At 37.1% G+C, this 24,285-nt stretch overlaps 7 protein-coding genes across 11 annotated transcripts; 5 read left to right on the top strand and 2 right to left on the bottom strand.

The window, feature by feature from the left end:
• Positions 1-824: 824 nt before the first annotated feature.
• Positions 825-2,079, top strand: LOC120140729 (major latex protein 146-like). The gene is made up of 2 exons (XM_039155713.1): positions 825-1,087; positions 1,616-2,079. Exons 1-2 carry the CDS (start codon positions 898-900, stop codon positions 1,876-1,878), a joined length of 453 nt encoding a protein of 150 aa, XP_039011644.1. The 5' UTR covers positions 825-897; the 3' UTR covers positions 1,879-2,079.
• Positions 2,080-2,444: 365 nt separating this feature from the next.
• Positions 2,445-5,068, top strand: LOC120140839 (protein RIK-like). Of its 2 annotated transcripts, XM_039155826.1 has the most exons (7): positions 2,445-2,744; positions 3,446-3,599; positions 4,155-4,256; positions 4,365-4,399; positions 4,488-4,563; positions 4,772-4,903; positions 4,993-5,068. In XM_039155826.1, exons 1-7 carry the CDS (start codon positions 2,668-2,670, stop codon positions 5,020-5,022), a joined length of 606 nt encoding a protein of 201 aa, XP_039011757.1. In that variant the 5' UTR covers positions 2,445-2,667; the 3' UTR covers positions 5,023-5,068. The 2 variants fall into 2 exon arrangements, with proteins under 2 accessions (XP_039011757.1, XP_039011758.1); XM_039155827.1 differs by lacking the exon at positions 4,155-4,256.
• Positions 5,069-5,829: 761 nt separating this feature from the next.
• LOC120140838 (protein RIK-like) lies at positions 5,830-17,434 on the top strand. Of its 4 annotated transcripts, XM_039155823.1 has the most exons (7): positions 5,830-5,899; positions 14,772-14,792; positions 14,933-15,050; positions 15,153-15,687; positions 16,416-16,513; positions 16,850-17,098; positions 17,204-17,434. In XM_039155823.1, exons 1-5 carry the CDS (start codon positions 5,836-5,838, stop codon positions 16,476-16,478), a joined length of 801 nt encoding a protein of 266 aa, XP_039011754.1. In that variant the 5' UTR covers positions 5,830-5,835; the 3' UTR covers positions 16,479-16,513; positions 16,850-17,098; positions 17,204-17,434. The 4 variants fall into 4 exon arrangements, with proteins under 4 accessions (XP_039011754.1, XP_039011753.1, XP_039011756.1 ...); XM_039155822.1 differs by having other exon boundaries at positions 16,416-17,098; XM_039155825.1 differs by having other exon boundaries at positions 16,317-17,098.
• On the bottom strand, positions 6,387-7,585 carry LOC120140840. Its single transcript, XM_039155828.1, has 2 exons — positions 7,147-7,585; positions 6,387-7,055 (listed from the first exon to the last, which is right to left on the bottom strand). Exon 2 carries the CDS (start codon positions 7,027-7,029, stop codon positions 6,538-6,540), a length of 492 nt encoding a protein of 163 aa, XP_039011759.1. The 5' UTR covers positions 7,030-7,055; positions 7,147-7,585; the 3' UTR covers positions 6,387-6,537.
• Positions 17,435-17,843: 409 nt separating the features above from the next.
• On the top strand, positions 17,844-18,806 carry LOC120140841. Its single transcript, XM_039155830.1, has 3 exons — positions 17,844-18,247; positions 18,352-18,460; positions 18,592-18,806. The coding sequence occupies exons 1-3, from the start codon at positions 17,913-17,915 to the stop codon at positions 18,634-18,636; spliced, it is 489 nt and encodes a 162-aa protein (XP_039011761.1). The 5' UTR covers positions 17,844-17,912; the 3' UTR covers positions 18,637-18,806.
• Positions 18,807-19,321: 515 nt separating this feature from the next.
• LOC120140990 lies at positions 19,322-20,193 on the top strand. The gene is made up of 2 exons (XM_039155956.1): positions 19,322-19,950; positions 20,037-20,193. Exons 1-2 carry the CDS (start codon positions 19,322-19,324, stop codon positions 20,191-20,193), a joined length of 786 nt encoding a protein of 261 aa, XP_039011887.1.
• Positions 20,194-21,093: 900 nt separating this feature from the next.
• LOC120140989 (UDP-glycosyltransferase 83A1-like) lies at positions 21,094-23,156 on the bottom strand. Its single transcript, XM_039155954.1, has 3 exons — positions 23,060-23,156; positions 22,047-22,532; positions 21,094-21,980 (listed from the first exon to the last, which is right to left on the bottom strand). Exons 1-3 carry the CDS (start codon positions 23,154-23,156, stop codon positions 21,094-21,096), a joined length of 1,470 nt encoding a protein of 489 aa, XP_039011885.1.
• Between the last annotated feature and the right edge of the window lie 1,129 nt (positions 23,157-24,285).

Genomic DNA, 24,285 nt, shown 5'->3' with positions numbered 1-24,285 from the left:
TTTGTGAGCAAAGTTGACACTTATGATAACCATGTCGATGTGAAGACTAAATCCAAGCCTAGAAAAAACTTGGATTCGGTCGGTGTCCATTACTGAAGATTACCCCTTTGAGGGGTGTTGAGGAAGAGGTGGAGAACTTGTTCGTTGAAGTGAAAATTTGTTTTTGTTGAGTTTGAGTGTCACATCGAATTTATGTGTTTTGTCTCGAAACCTTTGCAATTTCAAAATTCGTGTCAAGGTGGAGATTTGTTAGAGTTTGACTTGAATTCAAAGTGACATAAATTAATTAATATATAAATATTGGAAAAATAGGAAACTTAGTTTGATTAAAAGTAGAAAACTTTATTAAAGTATATTTATATTTTATTTAGTTTTCCTTTGTAATCTAGTATTTATACTTATAAATAGTTACTAAGAGTTAGGGTTAGATATCAAGTTCTTTTCTTTCACCAAAATCCTCTTGTATTTTCTTCCTTCATAAAATTATTCTCTTCTACCCTTGGTTTTTCCTTTTGGGTTTTCCACGTAAATCATGATATTCTTTGTTTTTCTTTTTCGATCATATTTTTTTTGTCAATAATCATCGTTCTAATATTATAAGTTATAATTTAATACCAAAAATGACACTGAAGAAGCTTTTGAATGTTTTTTTTAATAAAAAGATGCCAATTTTCAATTATTGAAACAAAAGGCAAGTACAAATTCTATTCCGATATATATTCCGGAGGACCACTTCGAGAATCCATACCACTAGACTTAAAAGTTAAAAAAAAAGTAAGGCCATTGCTCCAAACGTTGCCTATATAAAGGCAGTGTCTTAAGGGCAACATTCACCCCCAAGTCCACTTATTGAGTTATCAAGTAATTGTTTATTGGTTTCCATTGCTAGCAAAGACAATGGCTCAAACTAGGAAGATTGATGTCCAAGTTGAGGTCAAGTCCTCAGCTGACAAGTTCTTCGATGCTTTCAACACCAAAGCTCACCTAATGCCAAACACGATTACACAACTTTTTTCCGGCGTAAAACTTCTCCAGGGTGATTGGAATTCTCTGGGATCTGTCCGACTATGGCAATATGTTCTTGGAGGTAATTCTTCACTACTAATCCCAACAAATCTTGTAATTTCTTTCTTAATTTTCTAGTTTTATGTATTGTTGATAGTAACAAATTTATCTTGGTCGTTTGTGGTTTATTTTTTCTGGTTTGAACAGAGAGTCATAGTCGATATTTTTATAGAGAAAAAAAGTGGTCCCAATTCTTCTTTCACAGGTGGTTGAGAAGTATTTATAGCAATTGTGGTATTCAGGAGTAAGGTCATTACGGCAATTCATAGGTCAACAAACTAGGTAGATCTAATTGTCAGATCATAGATTTTCTTCTCGGTTGATCACGTGAACCTATTAGAGATCTTATCATTATATTACGATTAGTTTAGAGGCTATGAAATTTCTTGTGTCCAAGGACGTGGCCACGTGAGTTCTTTGGTAGCTCTAATTAGTGGAAAAGTCTTCCTAAAAGTCCCGACTAATGAAGAACTAATTGTTTCTGGAGATGATCTTTGAGAAATATTATAATAATTTTGTTCAATGTCATTGTTGTGTTGCTCTCTTCTAGGTAAGCAGCTTGATGTTAAGGAGACTCGAGAGGTGGATGAAAAAACCAGGACAATTGTTTACACATTAATGGATGGTGAAATCGGGAATCTCTACAAGACATGGAAATCCATCCTTAGTGTCACACCAAAGGGGGAGGGCAGCTTGGTGAAATGGACCATTGAATACGAAAAGCAAAACGACGACGTCCCTGACCCTGTCGAGTACCTCGATTTTTACACCACCTGGTGTAAAGATGTTGATGCTTACCTTCTCAATGCCTAAATAAGTAATTAAGTAATTAAGAAATTATGAATTATCATAATAAATAATCCTTAATATTGTAAAATAAATTTGCTTTCTCTTACGGAGAAAGCATTGTCGTGAAGTGTGTGTTTATTATTGCCAAGTATGGAAAATTAGGGTATGTAACCTTTGCTTTATAATAAAAGATCCTTAATATTAACAACTTGTTCTTCTTCTACATTTGATGTGTGTTTTTCATATATACGTAGATCTCGCAATTGTATTAAAATTGGACTGCACGTGTTGTTGCTAAAGGAAAAGGGAAAAATAAATAATATAAAACGAATTTGTAGATTAAACGCGAAGAAAGGGAAAAAAGAAATTGCTTTGAAGATTGTAAGTGAAGTTATTCGAGACAAGAGATTAAAGGGAAAAGAAAACATAAGTACTAAAATAAAATATTAGTGATCTAATTGATAAATTTTTGATTAGGTGATCAAAATAGAATAGACCCTATAGATGAAGTACTAAATAGTAAGTTTATGCTTTACTGTAAACATATATAACATGTTACACGTCACATTATTGCGCCATTTACATCAGATCTCACGTGTCCCGTCAGTTTCGATTCTGCGCGAAAGCTTCAAACTTTCCCCGCATCTGAAAGGGAAGCCGAAGGCCCGAAAACCCCAATCTGAGGCCTCAATCGAAATCAAATACAAACAATAAATCAAGTTCGATTTTTTAAACTAGGAATTTGGAAGATAATTAGATAACAACACCCTTTTTCTTCTTTTTTGTTTGAAATTCTGAAAACTTTGGAAAGAGATGACGGAAGACGGTGGCTCTAGGGTTTCTTCCGATGACGCCACTATAAGCAATGATGCTTCAAAGACACGAAAAAGGTATCGAATATCTTTTTGTTTCATCGTAATTTTCAATTCTTAAACCCTAATTTCCCCATGTACTTAATTTCTTTCGATGACCCGACTGTAACAAACAATGACTCACAGACAAGACAAAGGTACGAATTTCTTTTTTGTTTTCTCGTAAATTTCAATTCTTAAACCTTAATTTCCCCATTAGAAGTTTATTGAAGGTAAATAAATCAGCTCAAAAGATGAAAATTATTGTCAGTTTCAGTTGAATGTGTTGAAGTATTTAGCATTTCCGCATAATCAAGAATTCAAGATATAATTTAACGATAATTACGGAAGCCAAAAAAAAATTCTAGTTGGAGCGAGTTATTTTCTCCTGACCATCAAGCATAAGAGCATCTACCAAGAATTGTTAAAACATTAAATCAAAATTATCATCACTAAATTGTTGCTTATCATTTCTAGGAAGGCAAAAGTGTTTCTTTTTAATCTGATTAGGAAAATGTGTTTGGTATCTTTTTTGTGATTACATTTTAGAGAAGGGATTTCGGTTCTAAAAATATGTATGTTAAACTTTTAGTAATTTTTTGTACATTCGTCATTAAAATTTGCATCTCTCTCAGAACTACTTAAAGTATGGGATTCCTTTAATTAGTTTGATTTTTTTATTAATTTTTATGGGAGATTAATGCCATGCCTCGATTTTTAATGGTCTGAATGTTATGCAGGAAAAAGAGAAAGTGGGATCAGCCTGCAGAGGCTTTTGTTTCGGCTGGATTTGCTGTCCCATTTAGCAACATTGGAACTCTTGCTGCAAGTGGTATAGCTGTTACACCATTCTTTCAACAGCATGCTGCTCCAGTGGTATCAAAACAAAATCAAGTATGAAAAATAGAAGCTGGCTTTGCACAAAGAAAATTCATTGTCACTTGACATGTGCATGAGGCTTGAGGATGATTATGGAAATAGTTTGTTCTGTCTTATAAAATGTCATTTGCAAGTATTTATCATTAGCTGTCATTTGTTCTTTGCTATTTCAACACTTTATCACTAACAGCATTGATATACCTGACTTGCAAGAGCATACTTGATTTCTGAATAAAAAGAGCTCTACTTTTGGGTTTTGTATTAAAGCATATGGACCAAAGATGTTTAGTGGATATGTGCTGAATGTTTCTTCCCTTCTTAATTGCTGGTACTGTATTTTTTATGGATATCTCTGCCTGGATTGTTACATATTTGGAGTTTTGATCTAACCATCTGATCAAAATGTTGTCATAGGCATCCCAAGAAGTCTCATATGCCAGGGAATTTGTATTTTTGTCTTTTTGATGATTTGATTGGACATAAATACGCTAAACTGTTTTTTATATGTATATTTATGGATTTTTTATTTTGTATAATTTAATCGTGCACTTTGTTTGTACAATTTTATAGACTAAAATCCAGGATGAATTAGTGATTGCTAGAGAAATTGTAATAAATGATGCGGAATCTTCTGTTCGGCACAAGCTTACAAAGCGCCAGACACAGGAAGAGGTAAATCTCTTTTTCTTTTCTCAGCGATATGGAAGAAAAGGTTTGTTTTTGAAATAGGGGAGATAGTTCTTTTGTTAAATTTTTATGAGTAAGTTCGTTATCTTTCAGATTCAAAGGTGCACTGGTGCTGTGGTGATAACTAGGTAAGTTTCATTAAGAGGATGTGCAGAAGCCTTTTAACAACTATTTTTGTTGTTTTCCTTTTAACTCCTTGACATGATTGTTGTGCAGAGGCAAGTATCAACCACCAATTGCTCCGCCTGATGGTGAAAAGCCTCTCTATCTTCATATATCTGCCACCACTCATGTAAGTGTAATCTGTTGATTTTTTCAAACTATTTGTGGGCCATATAGTTGAAAATTTTGAAATTTCTTTTTCTTCATGAAAGATTTAGTATATATGCTTTTCTTCTAATCTCAGCTTGTGGTTGACTTGAAAAATAACATTAAAAAGATAAATAGTTGGTCTATTTAAAGAAAAAAGATTAGCAAAGCTTGTTTAATTATCACTGCAGTTAAAAGAGACAGCAGAGCGAATTGTAGCTGTAGATCGTGCAGCTGCCATGGTTGAAGAACTGTTGAAACATGGTCAGAGCTCGCAGGCAGGTACTTCCCCTTTTAAGGAAGCTGTGATGAAAGGTGTGAAGGTATGCTTCAACTGCAATCCAAATTATTGAGCTGTGAGATTTAGATAATCAATTGCAGGGTAAATCTCTAATCAAACCTGGTTTCTCAGGCATTTAGCACGTGTATATTTGGGCTTTGATGCAGACCCCTCACTGAATGTTGCCATAAGTATTCGTGGACCAAATGTGAGATTTTCATCTACTTCAGTTTTGCACTTTCACTAATCCTTTTAAGGGATTATATTCTTCTCACATATGTTATCTTGATGTTTTGTTATGCCTGGTTAAAGGTCATGTTTTTGTTCTGTATAATCTTATAATTATCTGTGACCTGTAGCTGCTGTTCTATTCTGCCATTAGATTGTACAATTAGATGGCAATACAATCTTTACAATTAGATGGCAATACAATCTTTGTGTAATTAATTGAAAATCAGCTATCTGATGTTATGGATGTGAGATTTTCATCTACTTCGGTTTTGCACTTTCACTAATCCTTTAAGGGATTATATACTACTCGCATATGTTATCTTGAGGTTTTGTTATGCCTAGTTAAAGGCCATGTTTTTGTTCTGTATAATCTTATAATTATCTGTGACCTGTAGCTGTGGTTTTATTCTGCCATTAGATTGTACAATTAGATGGCAATACAATCTTTGTATAATTAAATGAGAATCAGCTATCTGATGTTAAGGATGTGGACTAATTCTAACCTTCCCTCAACAAACCCTTCATCGCAAACCGTCTTACTAATGTGCACGCATCTGTTATTCATGTCTTGTTCTGATTTAATTGTTTGAGAATTCTGTTTAATCATTTTATTTAAAATTTTCATTTGATTTGATAAAGATGAGAGATTCTAATGTTTGAAGCTCTCTCTGACATCTCCATGCAATTGGGAGAGCATGCTTTTGTGTTCTTGGTGGTTTGGTTTTGTACTTGCAGGACCAATATATGAATCACATTATGAATGAAACGGGTGCAACTGTCACGCTACAAGGATGTGGTTCTGGAAACTCTGAGTGTAACATCCTCCATGCCGGGTTAGTGATTAATTTGCAAAGTTTCAACATTTGGTGATTGAAGTAGAATAATTATATAGTTTAAAAAGAATGGTTAGTAAATATGAAATGGATGTAAGGACCAAATGGTCATTTGTAAGGAAGAAAATTGTAATTAAAAAAATGTTATGGGATATATTAGAACCCACGTGGAGCATTAGGTTTCCAGAATTCTCTCATTTCTTCTTCCTTCTTTCTTATCTTCTTCTTTTCCTTCTCCAAACGTGGAGCTTGCAAGTAAAGGTAAGAATCTGAACCTTGGTAGTTTCTTTGATTTTTAAGATTGGAAATGAAAGTTTGGATGTTATATAAGTTAAAGGAAAGCTTATATGACATTAAAACAAGATAAGTGTTTTAGAGATAGATTTGGGAAATGAGTTTTTAGATGGAATTTTTTTTTTTTTGATAGGAATTGTAGGCCTCATTAAAAACCTCCTTCTTGATTAAGGAACTTATAATGAGTTCCTTCATCAGAGGAAGGAGGAAAAGAGTGCCTTAAACTTCATTAATGATAATACCTAAGATTACAACAAGAAGAAGCCCCTTACAACAATTTGAAAAACCCAAAATAAAATACCCCTAAGATACACTGGAATTAGCCAATGGCAGATTTAGCCATCCCATCAGCCTCAATATTGGCTGCCCTAGCAACCCATCTAATAACACCCTCAACTTCTTTTAGCTTGATAGTTATGTTCCTTACAAGACTGACAAAAATCTGAGGGCAGAAAGTTCCATTCTTAACCCAATCCACGGCCAATTTGCAGTCTGATTCTAACAATAAACGACCATTAATACCTCCTTTCACTGAATCAAAGAAAATTAAGCCCTTCTGAATAGCCCTTAGCTCCATCATAATAGGTGGACCTGGACCCGTGGCCTCCTTAAAAGATCCTAGAATAAGACCTTCCTCATCTCTTAGAATACCCGCAACTCCACTGCTGTTCCAATCCGAATTTGTAGCAGCATCCACATTCAATTTTACAAAGCCCTTAGGAGGGGGGGACCAAGGAACTGTAGTAACCATCGATTTGTTGAGAGGGAAGCATGAATCCCCAAGAGACGGGTCCCCGATTAGAGAATCCATTGAAATACCAGAATCTGCAAACTTAGCTGAGAACCAAGATGCAAGTCGTACTCTTGCTAAGAAAAATAGATTAAGATGGTCAAACTTCCCTCTATCAAAAACAATATCATTTCTTACCTTCCAAACAGTCCAAATAACAACGGCAGGAATGAACTTCCAAATGGCAGACCTAGGATTAAGATCTTCCCAAGCTTGAAGAAACTTCTGCGCATTTGTATGAAAAACCACAAAAAGACTCCAATACTGCACAAATTTGTTCCAAAGTGACCACACAACTGAACACGAGAAAAATAAGTGAGAAGAAGATTCAACCTCCAAATTACATAAAGGACAAGAAGGATCTGTTATACCCGTAACCCCTCTCTTAACCAGTTCAGACCTCACTGGCAGTTTTTGAAGAACTACCTGCCACATGAATACCTCAACTCTTGGTGGCACCAGACCTTTCCACACAAATTTCTTCCAAACATAATCCTCCTTCTGAGCCAAAGAACAAGTCTTCACACATGAATTAGCAGAATAGACACCAATTCCGTTTCCTTTCCAAATCAGACCATCGATTGCCTTTTTAGACAGATAAAAATTAGAAATGATAGCCATCAGGTTAGCCCACTGTTCAAATTCCCAATCGGCTAAGCTTCTCCTCAACTGAATATTCCAGATCCATCCCAAAGAGCTGAACTCGCCAAATTCAATCAGTTTTCCAAGCTGGTTTGTAGAGATTGCGAACAACCTCGGAAAAGAAACCTTAAGAGGACAGTCCATTGCCCATTTGTCCTGCCAAAACTGAATAAATTGACCATTCCCAACTTCTAGTCTGAACATGCTGCGAAAATAGCAACCAAAAGAGTCTTCTTTAAAATAAGAATTCACCACCGAGCTCCAAATCCAAGAAGCTTGAGCTGGGATTTTGCGATTGAACAATAAAGAAAAAGGATCAATATTGTATTTTGAACAGATCATTCTCCTCCAAACAGCATCCTTGTCATTTGCAAATCTCCAAGACCATTTCCCCAATAGTGCCCTGTTCATATTGCTAATATTTAACACTCCTAAACCACCAGCCTCCTTTGGCTTACACACGTTAAGCCAACTAACCCAATGAATCTTATTTTTCTCCGCTCCTCCTCCCCATAAGAACTTAGACATGATTGAGTTGAGTTTAGAAGTTACGGATGATGGAATTTTGAATATAGACAAGTAGTAAGTAGGAAGAGAACAGAGAACCGATTTAATCAAAACTAGTCTCCCTGCCAAGGAAAGGGTGGCAGCTTTCCAACCTGCTAGTTTGTTGTTAAATTTTGAAACAACTGGATCCCAAAGAGCGGTTGAATTCCGTGTTGCACCAAGAGGCAAACCTAGATAGTCAGAAGGAAATTTCCCCACTGCACAGCCAATAGACGACGCCCACTCCTCCACCTCCTCTGTAGCCGTATTAACACCAAATAGCTTGCTTTTCTTAAGATTCAACTGCAGACCAGACATAACTTCAAACACTCTTAAGACCCTTTTAACATTTGAAATTTCCATTTTCGAAGCCCCACAGAAAATAATTAGGTCGTCTGCAAATTGCAGATGAGATAAGTTGAAAGCAGTCTCATTCCTCCCAATATGCAGACCAGAAAACAGTCCATCAGAGACAGCCTTTAAGAGCAAAACATTTAGGAGTTCCCCAACTAAGTTAAAAAGCAAGGGCGAAAGAGAACAGCCCTGGCGGAGACCCCTAGCCATAGGAAATTCCTGAGAAGGTACCCCATTTATCAATACTGAAATAGAAGCAGTAGTAACACATTGTTTTATCCAACTTCTCCATTTAGAACCGAAACCCATTTTCTCCATAACCTTAAAAAGAATAGACCAATCCACAGTGTCGTAAGCCCTTCTAAAATCCACTTTAAACACACAACCTTTAAGTCCCTTTTTCCTCCAGAAATCAATCCCCTCATTGGCTATAAGAGAACAATCCAGAATTTGACGACCTGGAATGAAAGCAAACTGCATAGGGCTTATTACATCGGAAATGCAATTCCTTAATCTCCTCGAAAGACATTTTGAGAGGATCTTGTACAAACCTCCTACAAGGCTTATAGGTCTATAGTCATCTAATCCACCAATATTGGCCACCTTGGGGATAAGAGTAATGAAAGTATGATTTACTCCATGTTCCCAATCTTTCCCTAAATAAAAGTTATGAAAGAATTTCAGAATATCAACCTTAAGAACAACCCAAAATTTCTTGAAGAAGCCCATATTAAAACCATCCGGGCTGGGAGCTTTGTTGCTATCACATGATTGTAGAGTCTCCCATATTTCTTCCTCCGTGAATTCTTTTTCCAGAATATTACTTTGCTCCACTGAAATTTTTGAAAAATTCATCTTCATATCTTCTACTTCCAAAGTAGAACTAGAGTTGTAAATTCCAAAAAAATGGTCTTTGACACAAGCTTTGATGACAGATGGATCTTGGGTTATCCCTCCATTGACATTCAAAGCATACATGGAATTCCTCTTTCTCCTAATCAACGCACAAGTATGAAAAAATCTTGTATTGCGGTCCCCTTCTTCCACCCATCTAGCTCTCGACTTTTGAAACCATATCTGTTCTTCAATCTTATACAACCTCCATAATTCTGATCTCATATTATTCAAATCTGATCCTCTGTCCCAACCATATGTACCTTGCCTCTGCTGCTGGTTTACCTCTTCCAAATGAATCCTCTTTTCTAAATCTGTAATCTCTACAGAAGGAAAATGGTCTCTCTTCCCCACCCATTGTTTGATCGACAGTTTAGTAGATTTCAGGATAGATAGAATTCCTGCTTTCCTCTGATCAGACTTGCATTCTTTAACAGTAGACTCTACTAAGTTCTGGAAACCGTCCTCTTCCATCAAATAATTAAAGAGTTTGAAGGGTTTCTTCCCCCAACTGACCCCCTCATTCTCCAGAAAAACAGCATTATGATCTGACACTGACCTTGGCAGCAAGTATTGTGTAACATCAGGAAATGCTTCTAGGAAATGAACATCAACGAGGAACCTGTCCAGTCTAACATAGGTGGGTAAATCCTGGTTGTTACACTACGTGAATCTGCCCCCATGTAAAGGTAAATCGATTAACCCTGTATGTTGCAGAAACTGGCTGAAAATCCTTATTGAACTTCTGTTTGGAGCTCTCCCCACCTTTTCCTCTTCAGAGAGATGCACATTAAAATCACCTCCCACACATAAAGGGATATTCAGTCCACAAATAAAACAGCTAACTCTTCAAAGAAGCTTGCTTTCTCTTCTTCAATACTAGGCCCATAAACATTAATAAAACCACACCTAAACTGTGAAGTTCGAAACTTTCCAAAAACTGCAATAAACCTTCTGTTTATAATAAGATTGTCAACTTCAAAAGAGCACTCATCCCAGCAACTCAATAGCCCTCCAGCAGAACCCACTGCTGGAGATTCTGCAAAGCCTTGAAGAGTATTCAAACCACTTCTCCTTAAAAATTGTCTCTGAACCTTCTCCACTTTAGTTTCTTGCAATAGAAGAAAAATAGGACGTCTCTTTAAAACTAGATTTTGAACAGCTCTGTGTTTTTCCTTCCTTCCCAAGCCCCTAACGTTCCACGTAATAATGGCTAATTGAAACTTCATCATGATTCCAATAAGTAATAGAAAACCCAATAAGCACCGAAAATCAGACCAGCCTCAACTCCTCCTCCAACTTTATTATTTTCTCCAAAAAGGCTGATTTCCCACCCTTGAAAGACACACCCAATCTATTACTAATTTCCCAAGTAGCTAGAGCTTCCTCCAAAAGAACAGCAAAATCTGAAGAAGAAACTGTTTCAATGCTAACTTGGTCCAAAGCAAGTCTGGTCAACAATCTTTTGGCTCTTCTATTAGAAGACTTAGAGTTGAAAGAATAACTATCTCCTTGTAAGTGCCACCCTTCACCCATACTTTCCAAACTGTTATCAACAACATGCCTTTCCAAAGTAAGCCCCATACAGCCTTCCAAATTAGGTTCTGCAACTGCACTGACCAGCAGAACTGAATTAGTATCCACAATCTTCCCATTTGGGCTCTCTAGAGATTCCTCTTCTCGAGGAACAACAATTTCATCTTTCTCTAACCAATGTCTTCTCTCCCTGGATCTCTTATAGACCCTTTTGAAGCTAATACTTCTTCTCTTTTCCAACGGTTCACTCTTTGTAGACAATGGAGAGTTGGATCGCTCAAGCGTTCTTCCCCTGGAAATCTTACTTCCAGAACATAGAATGTAGTCAATCGGCTTTTCCTCTAAATTTGATTCCAATCCTCTAGAACACTTTCTCAAACCAGAAAGTGGCAGACCTCCATTGTTATCTTCCTCTAAGTTTGCAGATTCAACCAGAAACTGCTTCTGGTCCATTTTCCCAAATTTATCCAGCTTAACAAGAGGCCCAGCTGGAATAATTTTAAGAGGTGGAGAACCAAGTGGCCCATTATCTGATGATTGGGCTACAGACCCATCAGCCGAAAAATTTGAAAATCTGCATCCCAAACCCGCGTATTCACCATAATTGTTATTCCCAAGATCCTGACACGCTGACTTCACACCATTAATGCCTTTCCCAACTTTGTTAATCGTTGGGAGTTGAAATTCCTCACCAACTCCAAACAAACCCGTGTTAGTTCCTTGGTCAAACCAAATATCTACCTTTTGTCTGCTGTTTTCTTCTGAACGTTCAGCACTTTCCATGCTATCTGACAGACTGTCTCCAGAAAGTTTCTCTCCAAATTTTCTCTCATCGGAGCCTCCCACCGGCGACTTGTTAAAGGAAACTGAAGAATACTCAAGCACCGAACCCAGCTTAATCTTGACTTTGAACGACCTTCCATAGGATCCAATAGTTATCTCCTCAGGGACATCATAAGGGCTGGCCACCCTAACCAAAATCTTCACCATCGATAGGTCTGTTCTGTTGACTGTATCTTCATGAATCTCTTCCACCAATCCCCACTTTCCTACTACCCGTTCCAAAAAAGAATTTTGCCAACATAACAATGGAACCCCAAATAGATGTACGAGGCAAAAAGCCATTGGAACACCATCATCGTTCAATAAAAGTGCCAATCTATCAAACCAGAAAAATAACTCATCCTTTTTCTCTAGCCATGCATCCATCATTTCTTCCGTCGACTTAAATATAATAACACAAGAATTCCAGACATAACCCCATCTGGAAATCTGGACATCAAAACCTTCATTAACTAAGGCCTTCTGGACTAATTCGAACTCAAAAGAATGTTTGATGATCCCCGTTAATGATCTCTTCACCCAACTGGAGCTCTCTGACGGAATATGCATTTCCCAACTATTTTTTATACCTTTCCTCCTGTTGAAACCATCGATCGACCGATCCCTATGGTCCGATGCATTGCTCTTCAATCTATCAGACAGTAAGGCCTCCTTGTAAGATCTTGTATCTCTTACACTCCTGTTAATAACACCTTTCTCTTTGGACCTTGAATGATCTTCTGTGTTCGACCTTGAAGGCAACATCATGGAAGTATTGTTCCCGACTGACCTCACCCTAGCATCCTTGTATCTTGCAGTACCCACTGAAATCCTCCAACCATCAATCATCGAACCATTCAGTTTGGCTATCGCCCTTTTTAGACTTTCCTCATTGCCAAAATGCACAAAAGCAAAAGTAAAGAATTTGTATTTCGGATTCCTTGTTTCTCTGGGAATGAACACTCTGACTACCGGACCGTGAGATGAAAACAACTCCCTTAACTCTCGTCGAGACACTCGTTTACTGAGGTGATCAACGAACGCCGTCCAAACATTCTCTGAAGGAACTTTCCCTCTCAATTTTTCTCTCTCTACGTCACTATCTCTCTCCATCAGGCTTTGGGAAAATGTTTTCAGAAAACTGTTTTTTTGCTCCTTAGTTTTTTTAAAACCAGTTTTTTTTTAGATGGAATTTTGATGGAATTTTGATATGGATGAGTTTTTGAAGTTTGAATAAGATTTTTGACTTGTCAATAAGTTAATTAAGAAGTATGAGGTAATAGAATTGAAATTAGAACAAGTTGGAATTTGAGTAAGATTCTTCAATTCTATATGGATGATTAGTTTCTTTAGCTTTAGAGGTATGGAATGGATAATAATTAGTTTAAGTAAGTGTATGAGAGCTAAGAGTATTAAAGGGAGTGAAATATGTATATTTGAGCTGAAAGGAAAGGATTTTCGAGCTCAAAATAGGATTTTCGGATTAGGGGAATCGGTTCCCATTCAAGGGGAACCGATACCCCCTCAACGAATATGAATTTCCAGAATGCTGGAGGGGAATCGATACCCCCAGGGGGGGAACCGATTCCCCCATGAGAAAAAAAAAGAAGAAAAGAAAGAAAGACTAAGCTATTAATTTCTTAAATTAGGAAGCTATTAAAGCTTAAATTCAAGACATAGACATCTGATGATCATCTTGAAAATTATGTTTATGTAGATACCGAGCCTACACGAGTTCGGGAACAATCTACAAGTAGGATCGACCGAGGAAAAGGCAAAGAAGTATAGGTGAGTGCATATGCATAGCATGATTATAGAAATATATTTCATTCTAGACTTGTGATAAGTCTAGATTTTATATCTTGGTACATGAGCATATTCTGTATTATGAGACATGACATGAGTTCATATAAAATGCATTATATGACATGAATATGTGGGAAAAGTTATGAGCTATGTGAAAAGGTAAGAAATTACATGTCTACGCGATATAGACTACGTGAAATGTAAAAGCCCATGTTATGTAGATGAGAACTATAGGTATAGTTGGCATGCCAAGGGTAGAGGGTCTACGCGGTCCTTCGGGACATATGTATATTCTTTGGAACATGTGTGAGGTCTTGAAAGACACATACTTGATCCTTAGTATATGTATATGATTCTTAAGGAATTCTATGTGGTCCTTATGGACATCATTATATGGCACTACGGTGCAATTCTACGCGGTCCTTCGGGATATATATATATTCTGTGGAACATGTGTGAAGTCTTGGAAAGACACATACTTGATCCCTAGTATATGTATATGATTCTTAAGGAATTATATGTGGTCCTTATGGACATCATTATATGGCACTACGGTGCAATTCTACGCGGCACTTCGGTGCAATTATACGAGCTGTGGTGACAACATAGTGCACAACCTCACATTACTCAGATACCTTAGGTTCTCAATATGCTATCATGGGCCAATAAACTTATTAATACAGATTCATGAATGTTACAGTCATACGCTTACAGGTATGGATATTGATGATGTATATTACATTGATTAAGTACATGTTTACATCTCATCTCATATGATCATGACATTTTCATTACATTGCCTTGTTATTATTATTGCCTCACTAAGTCGATGACTTAGCGTGTGAGTGTTTCACACGTAGGATCCGAGAAAATAGACGAGACATGTGAAGCAGCTTGACAGCATTACTCCTGCAACCACCAGATCAGAAGCAAACTTAATCAGTAGGTCATTTTGTTATGTAAATGGCAGTTGGCATGTAATTAAAGGGTTAAGTTGTGTATGCTCTGAACATTTTGATAAACTTATATTACAATATGTATATTATTGTATTTTCTTAATATAAGTTCAAATATTTTGCTATTATTTGTCAAGAGTTGTATTTTAAAGTCAATGTAGTATCTCTGACTCGTATCCGGGTCGGGTACGGGTTGGGGGTGTTATACTGAGAGACTGCAGGGTGAAGGTACTTTTATGCTGTGCAAAATGCAGTCTCTTTTTCTTTTCCTATTTCTTTTATAATTTTAGGCAAACCAAAGGATTTATGCTGTTACTATATGATTTTATCAAAATATTATAGTTTTTTTGGTCTTCTTGTGGTTGCAGAAGCACAACAACCACTGCACTTATTCCTGTCCAGTAACAATCCTAAAAGTCTTGATGATGCCAAGCGTTTGGCCGAGAATCTCCTCGACACTATCAGTCTAGAGTTTGGTGCTTCCAGGTAATCAAGTTTTTGTTTTGCCGAGGGGTGTTGATAGTAATTTTACAGTCTCATTGTTTTCATTTTGGATTGGAGTAACCTGTTGCTTTCCATTCATTTTAGGATTTCATCAAGTAAGGTTTATGTTGCAGTTCCACCTCCACAGCAGTTGTTGACTGGAGTTCAAGGTTCTGCAACCGAAAAAAGTCGAAATGCTAGTTCAGCTTCTGGTTTGACATCGATGCCAGTTGCTCCTCCAGCTCCACCTGTGTTAGTCCCTGGGGTCACTGCGGGTTATTCTCAAGGGATGGCTGTGGGAATGCCTAATTCATGGCCAACCCAGGCAAATTCAGTTGGTTATCCACAGCCTTTGGTTACTAGAGGGACAAGCTATATTGGATATGGTGGGATATGCCCCAAAGCAACACCATTGCAAGAGGTAGCATTAGCCCTTAGACAATCATCTCCGATCTCCTCTACTGTTGTACCTGCAACATCTGTAGCAGGTGCTAGCGTTCCTACAATGTCAGGTGTCAGTACGGTAACCAGATCAAGTGTTAGCTCTACTTTGCATTCAGAGAAAGAGCAACGGCCTCCACAAAAGCAGAAGTTCCAGGAGTTGCCAACTGGTTCAAAGGGCTCTTCAATACTCAACCAGGTACAGGTGCATTTTCTGTTAGTTACCCTTCAAGCGAAGCTGAGGTATACAAATTTATATTATTTGGGTACCATAATGGCCAAATATAAAGTCTTGCACCTTTCTGGCTTATGTTCAAATAGTTTACAAATTCTGGTTCATGACAGTCTTGTGTAAGTGCCATATTCATTTAGAAATCCTAGGCCAAAGTTCATATGGTGGGGAATGTAAAGGACAATGGTTCCATCTTGCTAATTCTTGAACTTCACTTTTTTAACTATCTCAATCCTGAGTGGCCTTAGCATGGGTAGTTCCTAAGTCAATCAGGTTTGTCTGCATGTGTTGCCATGGTTGATGTCATGGTTGCAATCCTCTATTCTGCCGACTCATGCTGGTACATGTGCCCCTTATGTTTATGCATTCAGCTCAAGGCTCATCCCCTTAGATAGGGGAAGAAACATTATATAAAAAGGGGAAACGTTTGCAAGTTAATGTGATTAAATGTAATATGTTGCAGTATGCTATTTGATTTATGATTATATTATCTGCTTACTTTCTCTGCTTATCATTCCAGGTATTTTCTCTGACCTAAAACGCTAATAGGCTGATACTCGACCTCTGTTGGGGCCATTGGTTTGTATGTTTCACAGGGTTTTCAGTTTTGAAGGAGCAATTTGATGAGCTTTTCCTGCTTCAAAACTATGGCCAGGGACCATTTCAAGAATTTAACTCTTTGATTGGTTGTGTAGGCCTCATATCATGAATTTTGCATTTCTAGTGCCGTGCCTTCCATGGCTAGTGTTATAGAATGAGCAGCTCCTACTGAAAATGCATGAAATAGATTTCAGTAAGTACATAAGTTGATGCCACTGGAACTGTTATTTGTTGACAGTGACACTCGTTTTCTAATCTTTTTTTATTTGGCATCTTGCCGCAAGATACCTTAGTTCTTGATTTGAAAATTTCAATCCTCGATTGTTGGCTTATGGATCCTAACATCTGTTCAGTGAGGGTCAAATTATCTAACCAAATCATGGCCTTTCTATAATTCCATGTCATTTTTTCTCTTGCATAGTACCCTCTAGATCTTAACATTCTTCTTTCCCCAGATGTTTCTCATTAACTATTATATTACTACCATTGAGAAATTAGGCTTGGATTGTTTTTCTGTAACTCATTTCAGGAATCTGAATCTTTGAATCCAAACAAGCCATTGGGAGATTTAGGAGCAAGAAATGTTTCGACTATGCCTGTCCCAAGGAAGCTGATTAATCCATTCATGTAATGGAATGCCGCCACCACCTCCAAGAACCTCCGCCTCCAAAAGTCATGATACCTCCACCTCCACCCAAATTCACGTCATCTACACCTACTGAAAAATTGCATGACAAGAACAAAGCTAGCAGTAAAGCTAAACTTGAGGCTGTCCCTGGTAGGATTGATTCCTAAACTGGCTATTTTAAATGCTTCTTGTTCTAGTAAAGGTTTCTTGAATTGTGAACTTTTAGTACTTACCAAATTTTGTTGGTTGTTTCAGACACCTTGATTCAGTTAATGTCTTATGGGGATGAAGATGATGATTCCGAGGAAAACAGTGACAAATCCTTGAATAATAACTCCAATGCAAATGGAGTTGGAAAACCATTCTGGGCCTTGTGAGTCCGATGGCTTCTATCAAGCAAGTATCAAGCATGTGTTTTGCTTTGATTCTTCTTGTTATCGTAACCGGCTAACACTTATCAAATGCAAACTAGGTGGTAACTCCAAATTATGGCAGTGAGATTACTTGCGTTGCAGCATTTAGAAGATTGGATTGTGATAGAATTTGTGTTGTATATTTGGTTGTAATTTTCCAATAATGTAGACTGTAGTTTCCTTTTGTATCTTGGTGAAATGGCAAAACATCGAAGCTTTTTTATCTCTTTTTTTTTTTTACTGTAAAGGATCCTTTCATTCACTTTGGTGTCAGAAGTTAATATGTTAAGCAATTAATAATTTTTTATTTAGTGCCTAAATTATCTCTAACCTAAAACTCCAAATTCAACTTTATTTAAATCTCAACGGCTAGTAGGGGCCCTCAAAATGAGACCGTTACAATCCCTCCCAATTTTCCATTTTATTTATACATATATTTTCAAACACACATACTTTAATTCAAAGCTTTCAATTCCATATATCTAATTCTTCAACGTCACTCGAATTCAAGGCTTTGTTATACATAGTTCAAAGCAACATTTCTCATTTCAATGGCGGATCAAGCGACAGAAAAGCCTTTTAGTGTTTCAATTCTGCACGGGAATGGTGGATTGGAGAATACCCCATCGCTCAAGGATCAGAAACTCGATGAGAATCCTCAAGGTTCAGGAAAAGATTTGCGAAAAACATGCATGGAAATGGTGGAGCAAGCTATTGAAAATCCTTTTAACAGTTCAACTTGGCCCGAAAATGGTGAGTTGGGGAATACCCCACCACTCCAGGACCAGAAAGTTGATGAGAATCTTCGAGATTCAGGCAAATATTTGCGAAAAACATGCACCCCGGACAGGCTTAAAGTCCCCAAAGCATTCAAGTATCCTGAAAGGTATGCAACTCTAAATATAACTATATATATGTAGGTTTAAAATCATTATCAGTTTCATGACTTTCTATGCGTAAATTGTTTCTTCTTTTACTGGTTTGTTTCAGGTATAGAAGTCCGACTGATTCTATGATGTCGCCTGTTACAAGAGGTCTTCTTGCAAGAAACAGGAAAGCTGCAGGTTCACTGTTACCACCTAGTATAAATCAAACTAAGGTAATTTTCGAAACTTAGTCAAGATTGTAATCTGCTCTTGATCGACCCTTTTCATCCAATTCAACATTGTAATCTATGAAGTTTTATTCTCTCTTTTTTCGAGTTATTTACTGTGTTCTTCGATGTTGCAGATTCATGAGTTGCGTGTACAAGATATTGGTCTTTCTCAGAACTGATGTTTGCTGTTTCGAGAGATTAAAACCAGATAGATTCTTGAACCTGCTGAATTTGTCTGAAATGGTGTTCATATCAATATAAATCACTAGCAAAAATAATGCTATATATGAGTTTTAATCTTTTTCATTTTCTTTCATGTAGTTTTTGAACGTGAATCTTGTTCTAATAATAACATTATTTTTAGTTCCAACCATTACCATATATCTGAATAAATGACCATAATTAGAATAAAAAACGAGAATCTATTGAAAGACTCCAGCGTGGTTTACACATTTTGAGACTTCAACCGATAACCGGATTGTTTCTTTTTTTGTAAGGCTGTTGCATGTTCCCATTGAACCAAATGTTGTTAATAAATATGGTTTTGTAATTTGTTGAAGAAAATGGCCTAACATTTTCATTATTCTGGTTTGAAGCCAAAACCCAAGACGATGAACCTAACCCGAAACCTTCTCTTTGCCTTCCATTTTTAGCTTTACAACACCCCTACTAACTCTGATGCAAATCTTCCATCTTTGAGTTTTATAAGCCAAAAAAAGGATAGATTGCACATACCAACAAATTTCTCAAAGGAATTTTAAGCGAGTTTATTTGCAGTTTCATTCATTTATATGAAAAAAAAGGTGTTTCCTGTTATAATTATGTGATGTTTTTGTATTTTGTTTTCTTTTTATAATACAGAAAATGGGGACTGATGATAGAGTTCAAGTTAAATCTCTTTCAAGGAACGAAAGCTCAGCATCTTCTTCTTCATCGTCATCATCATCTTCTTCTCGGAACCGAGACCTTGGGGATTCCGAACTCATAGAGTCATCGACACCTTTAAATGTTCCATTGACGACTACAAATGAGCAGTCCTCAAATAACATGATTGAAGAGCAAGCATTAGAAGGTAACATATGGAATCGGGTACCGTCGTCCATTTTCAGTAGTAAACCTGCAGTGGAGTGGAGCATTGCTTCAAATGAATCATTGTTCAGCATTCATATTGGAACTAACAGCCTCTCCAAGGAACAATTTCTTTCAATGTATAAAACAGGAGAGTTTACCAAATTAGACGAGCAGATCATCGCCCACGGCGATGTGATGCCTTCACTGAAAGAACTAGAAGAGATGGCGGCGATGGAGGAAAGTGTAGGCAATGATTGTTTGGAAGCAAAAGAAACGCCGACGATGGTGGTCGGAACAAATGAAGTTGCAAAGGATGATGACCATAGCCATGAAATGAAAGTCCCAGCTGAGGTCCATAATTTATGTACAAGTAGCGTCTCTGGTATTTCTGATGAGAGTACCTTTTCCTTTGTATTCCCTGTGTAAGAAAACACCACCATTTTCTCCGTTTGAAAGCTTTAATTATTTGCTTATAAGTTCCATGAATATATCATCGAAATCGTTTCAGGCTGAGTGGCACCGAAGGGCAAGAGCAAGGGCAAGAGCAAGATCCAGAACCAGAACCGGAACCGGAGCAATGTACTGAAGAACCGAAACCACAAACTCCCGAAAACGCTACAAGTCCAAGCTGGTTTTCCTGCTTCCGTTGCTTCAGCAATCCATGATTTTTTCTTTAAAAAGAATGTTGTGCATATCTGCTCATACAATGGAGGATTTTCTATCCTTCCAAACAATCTTAAACAGAAGGGTAAAATCCATTGCGTGTAGTTAAAGATGTTATATTAGTCGTGTTGAATAAAAGAAATATATGTGTTGAGCTGAATAACCATGTACACAGATTTATGTTATACTTATCATTCAAGTGTTCAAATTAAGAATTCATTACCTTCTCTTCACTGGCGGATCCATGAAAATTTTATGAATATGATCAATATAAATATAAAAATATTCATCTAACATAATTCGTTTATATTTTTAATTTAAAAATATAATAACAATTATATATATATGGATCTAGAAAAAATATATTAATAGGAGCTATATAATTTGGTTAGGATGATTCATGCATATTTTTACTAAGGGTAAATTATATATTTGGTCACTCACATATTATTTTAATTTATGTTTTGGTCACTCAACTATTTTTTTTTTCAAAACCATACTTAACCTTATGTTTTGATTCTATTTTGGTCATCTAACATCTGAAAACTAACAATGATGTTAACGTGACATTTTTTAATTATTTTTCAATCTTGATGTGGTATTATCTTATGATGACACATCAACATCACCGTTAATTTTTTTAAAGTCGGGTGACCAAAATAGAATCAAAATGTAACACTAGGTATGGTTTAAAATAAATAATAGTTGGATGATCGAAACGGAAACTAAATAATAAATGAGTGACTAAATAAATAATTTACATCTTTTGAGTATGGGTTGGGCCCTGACCTAGGTAGGCCTAGCTACACCCCTGCTTGTCTTTGTTTATACATTATAATAATACATGCATGTCATAATCAAACAATATAACGCACATATTAGGAGAACAAGAAAAATATATGCTATGATTTCAACCACTGAACAAGATCCTCGAATACCTTACCAGAAGTTCCAGCTTCACCAACAGTTTTGGTAACCCTTTGCTTCAGTTCAACAGCTCTTGTTCTGAGATGATCATCACCAACCAATTGTTCCACCTTGCTTTTAATCTCTTCTTTTCCGATAATCCCTCTTTCGTCCCTTTCGAATCTCAATCCGACCTTCCAAATATCACATATGTAGCTCTCGTTCAGGAACTGGTTTGCAAAGTAAGGCCAACACAAGAAGGGAGCCCCATTGCTCACGCCTTCAATGCTGGAATTCCACCCGCAGTGACTTATAAAGCAATCAATGGAAAAATGTCGCAACACTGCTCCTTGTGGTTCCCAACTCACCATCTTGCCTCCATTCCCCACTCTTTTTTTAAACCCTTCTGGGTAAAAATGGTGTTTCCCCTTTGTACAATCTTCCCTTACGACCCGAAGGAATGGCCTTTTGGTGAGCTCAAGTCCCAAAGCCAACTCTTGGAACTGAATTTCGTCAAAAACTGTGAAACTACCAAATGCAACGTATATGACCGAACCAGGTGGTTGTCCATCTAGCCACTGCAGACAAGTTGGATCCTCGGGCCAGAAATTCCCCGACAAGTTTCCGAGCCGATTGGCTGCTGGGAGTGGACCTATAGGTTGGACTTTGGGAACCATGTTGAACCCTTCAGGCTCCAGTTCAATGGATGAGTTGCCAAGTACCAAATCTGTTGTTTCAACAGATTTGTTGTTCTCCCTTGTGAAATCAAACAGATTTTTTTGTGTTGAAGGAGTGTCATCAATGCTAAGCCATAAAAAATTCGTTGGGTGTACAGCAGGCGACATTGGTGACAACTGAAATATCTTATCTTGAAGTGGGGTGACTGCAGAACAGATTTAAGTTATAATCAATGAGAATTAAGTGATACTTCTTATATAGAAATACTTACCATTTTCGTCAATCAATCCGTCATTAATAAGCTTTGGGATACTAAGAAGCAACATTAGTTGAAACACCGAGGCTGGCCAAAATCCCACCGTCGGAATCTCCAGCTCGGCCGCAACATTGACCCCAAACCCAATGCATAAATAAGCTAAAACACATGAAATCTTATCATCATCCGATGCATTAACCTTATGAATGAACTCCTTCAGCTGTCTAGGCATAACCTCGCGTAGTCTTTCATTGAACTTCCCTAACTGGTTCCTGTCTTCCCCATCTTCCAGTCCATCAGGGACCGAAACTAGACGAAGTAAGCCGTTTACAGCCACATTCTTGCCAAATGCATCGAGGACTCTCTTGTGATTGAACTCTGTGTTAAGAAAGCTGATTTTGATGCCTTGTTCGGCCAAGTTTTGGGAGAATTTCATGAGAGGAATGACATGGCCTTGTGCTGGATATGGGATAACCAAAACATGTGGTTTCTCATTTGCTCCTGTTAATTTTTTTTAGGATTGAGAACCTGCAATCTGATTTATAGGAACAATTTATGGCAACCATCCATTTCCAATATTCACTACAACAAAAATGGTTTTTAGCGGTGTTTTTACAGCAAACGCCAGTGATTTTTTACATGTAGCGGCGTTTTTTGACAAACGTCGCGATATCCAAATATATAGTGGCATTTTTGTGCAAACGCCGCTAAAAACGTGTACTTTAGTGGCATTTATGTAAAAAACGCCGCGATATCCAAATATATAATGGCGTTTTTGTGCAAACGCCGCTAAAAACACGTACTTTAGTGGCATTTATGTAAAAAACGCCGCAATATCCGAATATATAGCAGTGTTTAAACGCCGCTAAAAACATGTACTTTAGTGGCGTTTATGTATAAAACGCCGCAATAGCCCAGATATATAGTGGCGTTTTTGTAAAAACGCCGCTATAAACTTATGCAATATTGGCGTTTTAAATTAAAACGCTGCAAAATCACGTACATTAGTGGAATTTTTTCGTGTAAACGCTGCGAAAGGACAATTATATCTCCCCCTTTCTCCTGCCTGATCCCTAATTCATTTTCCCTCTTCTTTCCTATCTTCCCTATTCTCTTGTACAACATCTTCTCTGCCACTAACTATTATTCTTGCGTCAATCTTCTCGACGCTACCGTATTCTTACCGTCAAGTAGTCTCGAAGCTGCTGTCACCGTTCACGTCGTCATGACCTTCACCGTCACGCCCATCAAGATCTCCTCAATGTTCTGAGTCAGGCCAGCCATCCTCACCTTCAGCATCGTCAATATCTGCGATTTCTGGTTTTTGCTTTCTGTTTCAATTTGGTTTTTGGTCGTTCAATCTATTTTTTTCTTCAATCTGGTTTACAGAGCTTCCTTTCTTTTTTGGGTATATTTTTATTGTTACAGTACAAATCCCAGTTATTTTCTGCATATGTTCTGTGTGTTGCAGAATGTTTTTTTTTCTTAGTTTATGACCTATGGCTTCCTGGAACTCGGCTTTTCTTTGATGGTTTAAGAATTTCGGAAGTGTTTTTCAGGTTAGTGTGATTTATAATTATTTTGCATATAGATGACAATGTTCATTCAAATTGTTTCCCCCCCCCTTTTTTCACAGTTATTATGTTCTTAGTGTTATGTTTCATTGATATGTTTGTTTTCCTTGTATTTCCACTATTCCTATATAATTGGTTTATGCCTTTAGTTTTGCAGAAAAGTAATCATAATGAATCATTATGATTTGTGAGTGATTATGTTGTGTTTTCTAGTTTTTATTATTGGCATCTACACCTTGGAATTTGGGGATCATACTGTTTGGACTGTGTTCTTCTTACTGTTTGTGAGAGTATTTCATCATGTTAGAAATGTTATACCTTCTGAAACTAAAGAATGATGGTTTTCTAATTCATACAGGTTTCAGTACCTATCACGATGAGTTTCACCACACTCAGTTTTTGGAATGAAATCAGAATTTAGTTATAACAACTTACAATAACTTCATCATAATTACTTCGAATAAGATGTGCTTTTTGTGGAACATTTCTTGAATCCTGACCAAACTTTCACCGTCTTTTGCAAAGGATATCAGTCGTTAGATTCTGATAATTTGATGGAGCATTATATGGGTTTTGAGCACTCAGTTTTGTTTATAGAAATTGATAGTGCCTTGTAATTTGTTAATACAAAAGTTAAAATCACCTCGTGAACCCATTATGGATGTACTGCATGTCTCATG

Source organism: Hibiscus syriacus, unplaced genomic scaffold (assembly GCF_006381635.1).
Source record: "Hibiscus syriacus cultivar Baekdansim isolate YM2019G1 unplaced genomic scaffold, ASM638163v2 tig00110788_pilon, whole genome shotgun sequence".
Classification (NCBI taxonomy): domain Eukaryota; kingdom Viridiplantae; phylum Streptophyta; class Magnoliopsida; order Malvales; family Malvaceae; genus Hibiscus; species Hibiscus syriacus.
The sequence above is the reverse complement of the archived record's forward strand: the minus strand, read 5'-3'. Positions and strand labels throughout refer to the sequence as shown.

Bases quoted from the DNA above. Each gene is read 5' to 3' on its own strand.
- LOC120140729 (XM_039155713.1), top strand. From the start codon at position 898: ATGGCTCAAACTAGGAAGATTGATGTCCAAGTTGAGGTCAAGTCCTCA. The intron at 1,088-1,615 runs GTAATTCTTCAC...GCTCTCTTCTAG, and splicing joins ATGGCAATATGTTCTTGGAG to GTAAGCAGCTTGATGTTAAG.
- LOC120140838 (XM_039155821.1), top strand. From the start codon at position 5,836: ATGAATCACATTATGAATGAAACGGGTGCAACTGTCACGCTACAAGGA. The intron at 14,793-14,932 runs GTACTTTTATGC...TTGTGGTTGCAG, and splicing joins TGAGAGACTGCAGGGTGAAG to AAGCACAACAACCACTGCAC. The intron at 15,051-15,152 runs GTAATCAAGTTT...CATTCATTTTAG, and splicing joins CTAGAGTTTGGTGCTTCCAG to GATTTCATCAAGTAAGGTTT.
- LOC120140839 (XM_039155826.1), top strand. From the start codon at position 2,668: ATGACGGAAGACGGTGGCTCTAGGGTTTCTTCCGATGACGCCACTATA. The intron at 4,400-4,487 runs GTAAGTTTCATT...ATTGTTGTGCAG, and splicing joins GGTGCTGTGGTGATAACTAG to AGGCAAGTATCAACCACCAA. The intron at 4,564-4,771 runs GTAAGTGTAATC...TTATCACTGCAG, and splicing joins ATATATCTGCCACCACTCAT to TTAAAAGAGACAGCAGAGCG.
- LOC120140989 (XM_039155954.1), bottom strand. From the start codon at position 23,156: ATGTTGTACAAGAGAATAGGGAAGATAGGAAAGAAGAGGGAAAATGAA. The intron at 22,533-23,059 runs GTTTACACGAAA...AAAAATTAACAG, and splicing joins TATAATTGTCCTTTCGCAGC to GAGCAAATGAGAAACCACAT. The intron at 21,981-22,046 runs GTAAGTATTTCT...TCTGTTCTGCAG, and splicing joins CGGATTGATTGACGAAAATG to TCACCCCACTTCAAGATAAG.
- LOC120140840 (XM_039155828.1), bottom strand. From the start codon at position 7,029: ATGGATTCTCTAATCGGGGACCCGTCTCTTGGGGATTCATGCTTCCCT.
- LOC120140990 (XM_039155956.1), top strand. From the start codon at position 19,322: ATGGGGACTGATGATAGAGTTCAAGTTAAATCTCTTTCAAGGAACGAA. The intron at 19,951-20,036 runs GTAAGAAAACAC...AAATCGTTTCAG, and splicing joins TTTTCCTTTGTATTCCCTGT to GCTGAGTGGCACCGAAGGGC.
- LOC120140841 (XM_039155830.1), top strand. From the start codon at position 17,913: ATGGCGGATCAAGCGACAGAAAAGCCTTTTAGTGTTTCAATTCTGCAC. The intron at 18,248-18,351 runs GTATGCAACTCT...GGTTTGTTTCAG, and splicing joins GCATTCAAGTATCCTGAAAG to GTATAGAAGTCCGACTGATT. The intron at 18,461-18,591 runs GTAATTTTCGAA...TCGATGTTGCAG, and splicing joins CTAGTATAAATCAAACTAAG to ATTCATGAGTTGCGTGTACA.